This window comes from Alligator sinensis, unplaced genomic scaffold (assembly GCF_000455745.1).
Source record: "Alligator sinensis unplaced genomic scaffold, ASM45574v1 scaffold281_3, whole genome shotgun sequence".
Lineage (NCBI taxonomy): Eukaryota > Metazoa > Chordata > Crocodylia > Alligatoridae > Alligator > Alligator sinensis.
Window position 1 is genome coordinate 324,900 of NW_005843118.1, and position 9,615 is coordinate 334,514.

General features: G+C 38.6%; 1 protein-coding gene across 4 annotated transcripts; it reads left to right on the forward strand.

The window, feature by feature from the left end:
• Window positions 1-57: 57 nt before the first annotated feature.
• On the forward strand, window positions 58-9,238 carry METTL6 (methyltransferase like 6). 4 transcript variants are annotated; one of them, XM_006037458.3, is made up of 7 exons: window positions 61-449; window positions 608-657; window positions 1,305-1,692; window positions 2,672-2,806; window positions 3,872-4,042; window positions 5,540-5,681; window positions 8,592-9,238. In XM_006037458.3, the coding sequence occupies exons 3-7, from the start codon at window positions 1,396-1,398 to the stop codon at window positions 8,738-8,740; spliced, it is 894 nt and encodes a 297-aa protein (XP_006037520.1). In that variant the 5' UTR covers window positions 61-449; window positions 608-657; window positions 1,305-1,395; the 3' UTR covers window positions 8,741-9,238. The 4 variants fall into 4 exon arrangements, with proteins under 4 accessions (XP_025049658.1, XP_006037521.1, XP_006037520.1 ...); XM_025193872.1 differs by lacking the exon at window positions 608-657; XM_025193873.1 differs by lacking the exon at window positions 3,872-4,042 and having other exon boundaries at window positions 58-657.
• The last annotated feature ends 377 nt before the right edge of the window (window positions 9,239-9,615 follow it).

Sequence of the window (9,615 nt, forward strand, 5' to 3'; positions counted from 1 at the left end):
CGCCACCCGGTCCCCCGCCCGGTCCACCAGCGGGTTGGCCGCCCCGTTCATGCCCCGATCCCCCGGCCCCGCCTCGCCTCGCTTGGCCGCTCCCTTCCCGCCCCGTCCCCTCCTTCCTTCCGGGCGGCGAGTGCAGCGGGGAAAGCGGTCCGGGCCGGCAGCCTCGAGCACCCGGGGCTGGGCCCCGCCTGCCCAACTCGCTCCTACAGCCAGGGACCGCGACGCCCCCCGTTTCTCAGCCGCCTGCGCCTGCCGGGGTCCCTCTCCTTTGCCTGCCCCCGTGACTGACTGGAGGGTCTGGGGGAGGCGAAGACGCCCCTTGTCGCGTGGCGGGAGGAATTGTGGCTGCCGAGGCGGGTGCCTGTTGTAGGCTGGCGAAGGCCGAGGGGCGCTGGATCACTCCTAAGGCCGTCGCATAACACGAGGACCTCGGGTCTGCTATGTGAAGGGTAACTCGTGGAGCCAGGGGTGACGGGCCAGGGTCAAGCCAGGCTGGGCCAGCAAAGCACCGGGCATTGGGAGCTCTGCTCCTTCCCTGATTGTGGAAGTGGGATTCCCACCCCCAAGATTAGTCTCATGTTCTCCACAGCCTTTTCTTCCCAAACAGGTCACCGTCTTCTTCCGACATGGGTCGCTATCGCTGGTGCAGCCTCGCAGGTAGGGGTCACAGAAGGAGCGCTAGTGTGGACTGCCTGCTGGTGTTTCAGCTGTTTTGTTATATAGGCCATAAACTGAGATTGTGACCTCGATGTGGAGGATAGTACCATTTTTACAAGCATCCTCTTACTTGTGATCTCAGCATACACACTGCTTCATTTTCTTAGGAAAATGAAGTTGTGAGCAAATTTGAGACCGTTTTCATTAAGCACTAGTGCTTCCATCATTGCTACCACGTGTGGAGCTCTGAGCAGAGGAAACCAGGGATGAAAAGGTTGATGTGAATGCGGCTAAACTTTCAGTTGAACTCTTAAAGCCTCCCCCTGTTTCCTGTGCTGAATTTCCTTGTGTGAGGCTAATTGGTGCTAACAAGAAAGGGAGCCCCATTTGACATATTTTGACCAAAAGCATAAAGGAAAATAAAGTTGGGGTTATGGCCTCTCTGCTTTTTAATGGCTTCTAAGTGAGGTGCAGAAAAGATTGGAATGCGGTTTGGTTTTTTCATGTTGGATATTTCCGAACTTTTGTGGAAGCGTCAGCATTGCGGGCTTGATACTCTCTTAGCTTGGCATTTAGAGCAGAACAACACCCCCCCCACCCCCAAGATGTGAAGACAATAACAATTTCTTTTTCATTCCTTCTGTCAGTTGTAGGGCCTAGGCTGCCTTATCTGAAATAGAAATGGAAATATGCAGCTGAAGAAGAAAACCACTTTAAATCTGCTGTGTTCACATTCATATGGATGAATTCAGAATGTCCCAGGAAGACGTGTCTGCCAATCACCCAAATGTAATAGTCCCAACTTGTGAAGGCAACACTTTCCAAAAAAAAGCGCACAGCATAAGGACTCTTAGCGCTGAAGAAGCCGAGAAACTTGCAAGAGATCAAACTTTAGTGTCTGACTTCAAACAATCAAAACTGGAGAAAGAGGCCCAGAAGAACTGGGATCTGTTTTACAAAAGGAATAGCACCAACTTCTTCAAAGACAGACACTGGACAACCAGAGAGTTTGAAGAATTAAAAGCATGCCGAGAGGTGAGCTATGTGCACTAGTTCTACAAATAAAGGAACAGATGTTGCTAATTATTTTCAAGTGTTATGGTAGTGCTAGAGTGATGTTGTGGCTATGATGGTCCAGGAACTGGGTGGCAAAGATATATTTTCGGGCGATATCTTTTATTGGATCGGCTGCATAGTTGGGATGGAGTTGGATAAGTTTTCCAGTGCAAGACATCTAATGAAAAATGCCTTGCATTCAAAGTTTTATCCAACTCTATCCTAACTATGCAGTTGGTCCAATAAAAGATACTGCCCTAAAAAAATCCTTGCCTTCCAGTCATCTTCAAATGATTTCAAGTCCCCCTTACAGATCAGATAAGCTGTGACAGTGGCTTCTACTGTTATACTTCAAGTCTTTCATGCTGCATCATGCATTCAGTTGCACTTTCAGTACCTCTATGACTGTTGCCTACTCGAAGGCTTCAGAAATTTAAAAAAGTTAAATCACTTTATGAAGTCTGTATTTATAATTGACCTGTCTTATACATTCAGAACCAGACTGGAATATTTTCTCCTATGTCTTATATTAGAGTTTACATAGCTCAGATCTAAGATTTTTAAACACAATTTGAAAAGTTGTTAATTCACCTTAATATGAAGTCATCTAGCTAGAGCTGTTGGTATATTAAAATATGCATGTAAAAAAAAGCATTGAGGTGTATCCTTTGTTCACCTTATTAAATCAGAGATGAGGTAAAGTAGATACAGTAGCTTGCTCATTACCAAAATGGATAGATGAGTAATGGCATATTAATGGCTCTGTAGAGACACATAAGATAGCACAAAATAAAGCCTGTATTTCCTATGTCAAATTGCGAGTGAAAGGATTTTTCAGATTTTGACCGGATGATAAGTGAAACTGATAGTAACTATAAAATGTGACAATCAGTATCTTTACATTTTGAGGATGAAACAAAAGCGATACGGTATGTATTGACTTCTTTTTCACCTCTAGTTTGAAAATCAGAAACTCACTATTCTTGAAGCAGGCTGTGGGGTTGGGAACTGCTTGTTTCCACTTTTAAAAGAGGACTTCAATATCTTCGCTTATGCTTGTGACTTCTCTCCAAGAGCTGTTGAATATGTGAAGGTTGGTGTGCTATGTCTATTTTTTTAGTGCTGCTTCAGAAAGTTGGGCTCTGTAAAACTCCACATTACAGAAATGATAGAATTGTATTGCTTGGTTCCTTTTCTTCTATAAAGATGGTAAATTGTAAGGTATGGAAGTATGAAATGGGCACACTGGAGCTTAACACTGTATATAAGAAATTGAATCATTACATAGAACCTGACTTATCTAGTAATAAGCTATGTTTCTGTAGTAATAAGTGTGAGTAGCTGTTCTGCTTAGATTGTCCTTAAAAGTTACGTTGGGACTAGTACTGTTTCAATGCAAACCATACATTTCAAAGTACAAGCAAAATTTGTTTTAGGATATATGTTCATAAATTATACTTTAATTTTTTTTGTGAGAGGTAGTGGATGAAGGTGATTGTGAAAGCAGTAACACAGAGGTTATTTTCAAAGAAATTTGTAGATCAACTAGAAAGAGCAGTACTATTTATATTTATTCATTATTAATTATTATATTAATTATAGACATTATAATATTTTTCATAAAGATTTAAAGAGACATTGGGCCTTTAAGATTCTCTTGATTTTCTATAAATTCCAAATGCAGAAGTATATAATTATAAAATCAACCTATAGATGTAAATATATGTCTTCAAAGAACCAGTCGGTAAAAGAAATTAAAAATTGAATTTGGTTGTATGCCATCTGACCTACAGGACTATAGTTTGCAAAATTGTTCCAAATACTCTGAATTCCATTTTAATTTAGAGTGAGGTTGGTAGGTTAGAGGTACCTGTAAGACTCATAAGAGACGGACAACAGGCCAATTTCTTTCCTATTTCTTTTACTCCCCAAATCATTGAGAATGGATTGTATTGCCAGTTTTAGGCAAAAGATCTGTGTGTACCTCATCTCAACCAGAAAATTTTCGTACCAGAAAGTTTTAATTTACTTTTGCAGTCATATTCCTTTTGTTATTCTCCTGATTAAAAGGAAAACATCAAAATTATTTTTTTTCTATTTTTATAATAAATGCTGCTCTTTTCAATTATGGTTACGGCAAAATATTTTCACTTCCTAGAAAAACCCTTCATATAATATTGAGAGGTGTAAAGTTTTCCAGTGTGATCTTACCAAAGATGACCTTCTAGAAAATATACCAGCCAATTCTGTGGATGTTGTCACGTTAATATTTGTGCTTTCTGCCATTCACCCTGACAAGATGCATCTGGTCTTGCAAAATATTTACAAGGTAAATTAAGTATGATTTAACATTTTTCTTTCTTGTTTGAAAGAGCCGTTCTATTCTGAAAAGGTCCTGTGACATAATGGAATCTTTTATGTAACACACTCTGAATGTAATTACAGTAGTTATATTTGCTTCCTGCAGGGACTAAAATAATTTTGCACTAAATTTTTCACTTAGTAAATCTGAGAGATTGGCTCTGTGTGTGTGTTGGTAATGACTGAGGGTCTGATCCTACAAACATATATGGACTTAATGCTGTAGACTGAGTAGTCCCACTGAAATGTAATGCAAAACAATGGGATTGCTCACACCCTACAGTGTTAAGTATGTACGTAAGCCTTTGGATGGATCATATCCTTAGATTTTATATGAGAAACAAATGAGGAGCAATAGAACATCATTCAACAAAGTGATAAATTCTTTTGACTCTAGTTAAAAGTGCTCAGTATCCTGCAGGACTGTCCCTGTAACAAAGAGCTGATAAATGCAAAGCAGTTAGTGCACTGTAGATAGTACTGTAATCCAAAAATATCAGCCAGTTGGGAAGAAAGACTCAAATTTTGTGCTGATAACATTTTTTTTATTGTTTTCAACGTTTTCCAGAAAAAAATAGTATGATGTATTTTATAGAATTCATTATCCTTATATATTACAGGATATTCTGTATAGCATATCAGTTACAGTTTGAATAAGGAGCCTTAGCTTTTGGCATACTTCTAAGGTTGCTTTCTATAAAGGGAATAGTTCTTACGTTTGAACAACGCTGAAAGCCCAATCACTGTTTTGCTTGTGAAGGCGGTTGACTCCATTAACCCATTTGTAAATTTCTGCAGAAATGTACAAGCCACAAATCTCTTCTCAAGCAAGAGTGGCCAACCTGCTACATGAGTGCCACACATGGCATGAGCATCCTCTGTGTATGGCATATGGTAGATCAGGGAGGGGAGATGAGGCATGGGGCAGAGGGAAGGAAGCAGAGAACAGAAGAGATTGGGCTGGGAGCACAGAGTAGGGAGTAGAGCAGGCAGAGGACTGGAGAAGCACATGGGGAGGGTGCAAAGCTAATTTGTGGCATTCTTGCCAAAAAGGTTGCCCTTCCTCTTCTGTTCTAAAGGATGCAACTATCATTTGTGGATCTGTGAAAGTTACATACACGAACTACTTGAAAGCAACATGATTATTTATTATATTTAGTAACATAAAATCAATAGTTAGTTTTACGGGTAGTTTGGATTCTTTTTGGAAAATGGTTACTGAAAAATCATACCATTTCCAGCAGTCATTGTTGTAGTTTTCTGTTTTCACAGGGAAGTGGTGTGGAGGCAGAATGTCTTGCTCAGCTTTGTTTTCAGTAAAATCAAATTAATGACATGATTTCTTTATTTAACTTGAATAATGTTTTAAGATGCCATGGAATGATAAATGCATGTTTTTGTATGTGAATATTTTTTTTTGCTAAGTCCACATACTTTAATGATATGTGCATATTTTATCTAACAGGTATTAAAACCAGGCAAATGCATTTTGTTTAGAGACTATGGGCTTTATGATCATGCAATGCTCAGGTTTAAATCTGGCAGCAAGCTTGGAGACAACTTTTATGTTAGACAAGATGGAACACGATCATATTTTTTTACTCATGGTAAGACATTTACAAGTTCTTCCCTCTCTTTAAGTCTTTTTTCGTTTAAATGTTTAAATTCCTATTGTGCCTATAGGGTTTATTTATAAAATTTTATTGTAATTCCTTTGCCATCATTTTACAGTTATTTTTCAACTGGCAGGACTGAAGTGGGTGGTACAGGAAGCATTTAAATCCTGTGAGGAGAGCTTTTCCAAACCCTAGCTTTGAAACCAAGCTAGGCAGCAATTTGATTTGTTTCATAGATTGTGCCATTGTAACACAAGAGCAGCATAAGTTAGAACTTTTTAGTTACAGGGGCCTCAGTCAGATAAATGCTCAAAATGAAAGAGAGGAATATGCTTAAGAAAAGGCTTGGTCTCCTGTTTCATCATGCAAGGGATGCAGTTATCCTATGACCATCTTTCTGCAACATTCTTTCTTATATCTATGAGGCTTGATCCAAAGCCAACATACCTCTTCTATCTATGTGTTTGTAAAGGTTTTAGTAAAGCATTTTATTATGATATTCACAATATTTATATAGACTTGCCTTCAGTGCTTAAAGGTCTTTCTGAAAAAGAACATTGTCTGCATTTTGCAAATGAAGAAACTGAAGTCCCCCACAGTTAAGCAGATTGCCCAGTCTGGTACAGCATTTGTACTATAACTCTGTTTTCATATTTCCTAGTGCAGTGATTCTCAGCCAGGGTGTTGCAGCACTTTGGGGTGCCTTGAGATCCTTTCAGGGGTACCACAGAGTGCCGCGCAGTGATAGCATGGTTAGGTATTAGGCTGAAACATGATTCACAAGATGAATTTTCAAACAGGAATCCATAGTGTCAAAAATATTTGGACCTGTTGTGGTCTTTCTGAATTCTTTGCAAAAGAAAAAAAATTGCTCCATTGTTTTTCTGTAGTCAAAAAAAAAAGTAAGTGAAAACTAAGAGCTGGCGTTTTCCAAAAGGTGCTTTGAGTCTACCGAGGTTGAGAACTGCTGTCCTAGTTAACATTGCAAAAATACTTCCTGCAAGTTTAGGCCTTTGTGGAATAAATATTTTTTCCCTTGGAAGAAATACTCAGCCACTCGAGATCAATTTGTAGCCAACTAAATCTTGATATTTGATGACACAGTATACTACCAAATCACATTCTCTTTAAAATAAAACTATATTAATTAATAATTCCCAAGCCATTTCCATTCTTCATAGGTTTCTGGTGAAATTTAATAATGTAATTTCACTAAAGTACTTTTAGGATCCTTTTACTGTTAATAGTTTTTGTTCTACTTAAACTATTAACTTGAACAAGCTGAACTCTGTTGTTGGAAAATGGGAACAAAGAACCAGTCTCAATTTAAGGAATTTTGAATCGTAGCCCCTGTTGGCTTTTTGAAGCTTAAGATATCATAATTAAGTATTTGGTTCTTGCCAGGTATGGTTTTTGAATGTTGAGGATGTGCCACTGTCTGCTGCCTGTTTCTTGTAGTTATGTGAAAACAACCTATAAACTCTTCTGTTATATAGCAAGTAGCTATACAACAGTATTCATCCATGTACATTCCTTTTGGGTTTAGTTGTGGTTTACTAAGTCTGTTTTTTCCAAAATTCTGATGGTTTTAACATGTGTCTAGTTCAGAGGTTTCTGAAATGTGCTTTATGAGCTACTTGGTAGTGGTCCATGAGTATGGCTGGTCACATGAAGCGGGCTCTCTTCCTCCTTTCCAGCTGAAAGAAACAAAACAGATTAGGGAGAGGGATAAAAGGAAAAGCAAATGTAGACAGGGTGAATATCACTTATGAAAAAGGGCAAAACAGTCTGCTAAAAATACATGAACACTTTTGCATTATAAATTCAGCTGACTTAGGGACAACTGCCAGAGGGCATTATGTGACTGCCTTATGGACTTACATAATCAGTCTGTTAAGACATGGTCCACCTTAAATATATTTTTTAAAAAGTTTGGGAGCTTTTCCCCATCATATAATGATTGTAGAGTTTGGTACAAGCAATATTTTTGCTTATGGATGTTCTCCTCCCTCCCCCCGCCTGTCATGGGAGATCAAGTAGTTGCTATGTGGGAAAGCTGAGTGATACTTTTTGGACAGTGCTGGGAATCAACTGGGTCTTGTCCGTTTCACTGACTGAGGGAATCAGGGTTTGTTTGTTTTTTCTTAATTGATTTTTTTAACTGGCAAAGGAATGTATGTCTTCATGTACTGAACATTGCTTGGGTAGCACTCACAAGGAGATTCAATTTCAGTTGAAATTGTTCGATTGCTGTAGCATTTATTTGCATCTCCAGCATCTCATGCATTTGCATCCCTGTGCTGAAAAATGGCAGCAGGGGCGCTTTCACTAAAGTTTGTTCAATGAGCTGTAGTTAAAATGCCCCCATTTTTCAGTGGGGGGGACACTGATACTCGAGACACTCCAGGCGTTGTAATTAGAGCAGCTCCCGCCCACACTCCCAGAGCACCTGTATAAAAGCCCATTGATTCCTTCCTTTGCTTTGCTGACCAGATAGGTTGTCGCGTCTGCAGTCACTCTGGAACTGGCTTTGAGGCCTTTTGTTTTAATCATACTCCAACAGCTTGTTTCTGAAAGGCAGAAAAAAATTTAAAAATATCTTTACACATAGTAAGTAACAAAGTAGCAGGAGCTGGGTTCACTGTTCTATTCCCTGCAGATTGTGTGCACAGTTACTTTCGCTTTTGCCCAAAAGAAACTAAGTGGCAGAAACTGCTATTACTGTATTTCTTCATTTATAATGTGCTCCCCAGTTTCTAGGAGTTTTTTCTTTTTTCCTTTTTTTTTTCTTTTGAAAAAGGTGAATGATGTAAGCAAGAAAATACAGTATTAAATAATAGCTGCATGCTAATTGGTGTTTTAAAACATATCCTAACTTTATTGATCTTTCTTATCTTGCAGAGTTCTTATCCCAGCTTTTTATGGCTGAAGGATATGAGCAAGTGGTCAATGAGTATGTGCTGCGGGAAACAGTGAATAGGAAAGAAGGCCTGTGTGTTCCAAGAATTTTTCTTCAAAGCAAATTTCGAAAACCTCTAAGTAAGCCATGAGTTTTTGCTGATCAGCAGCAGGACTGCTTCTGTAAACAAGCAGTTCAAGTGAGTTCTTATAGAATTATAGAATTTGGCTGGACTGTCCAGGAGTCTGGTAAACCAGAAAGATGGAATCATGTTTTCTTGAACTTTTGCTGGCTTTGTTCCTTGCATATGGCATATGAAAGTGACTATGAGAATACAATTTGAAGATGGTGTATAAATGTGTTTATGAATACAGGCAACTTGCCAGGGTTCCTGCATTTCTGTTTCTAAAATGAATCTTGTTCAACATTGTTGTCAGATCACACATTGTTTTTAAAATGAAAGTGGTTTAACAGCTATATTCTTTTAAAAGGCGTTCTCCAGTTATGCTACATAAGATTTTAAATTTCCCTTAAGGGAAGTTTAACTATTGAGCATTGACAGACTGTCTTGTTAAACAGCTGTTTTTACTAGTCACAAGAATGGATTAGTTTTATGTCCCTTTTTCACATTAAAACTATTTTATAAGTCTCTTTTTCATATTTATTTTTATGATAAGACCTATTGAAATTTTAGTTTATTCTTCTGTGAATGCATATAGGCCTTCTACCCATAAATGTTCAGATTCGAGAAGAGAAGTGAGCTCTGTCAGTGTTTGAGGGATTCTCAAAGTTCTAGCAACCTTTTAGCAATAAATGCTGTGACTTTTTTTCTTATGCTTAAGATTGTCAGCATTAGGATATGTTCATACATCTTAAGATTTTAAAAATAAACCCAAATTACTTGATATTAAATAATCAAGCTATTTTTACCTGTCATTTTATTCATACATTGCCACTTGCTGATCAGAGATTTTGGGGCCAAGCCAGTTTCCCATTTGGAGCCAAAATCAGTAACCAGGAGTCAGA

Coding starts and splice junctions, on each gene's coding strand:
- METTL6 (XM_006037458.3), top strand. CDS start 1,396: ATGGATGAATTCAGAATGTCCCAGGAAGACGTGTCTGCCAATCACCCA. Junction 1,693..2,671: donor AATTAAAAGCATGCCGAGAG/GTGAGCTATGTG, acceptor TTTCACCTCTAG/TTTGAAAATCAGAAACTCAC. Junction 4,043..5,539: donor TCTTGCAAAATATTTACAAG/GTAAATTAAGTA, acceptor TTTATCTAACAG/GTATTAAAACCAGGCAAATG.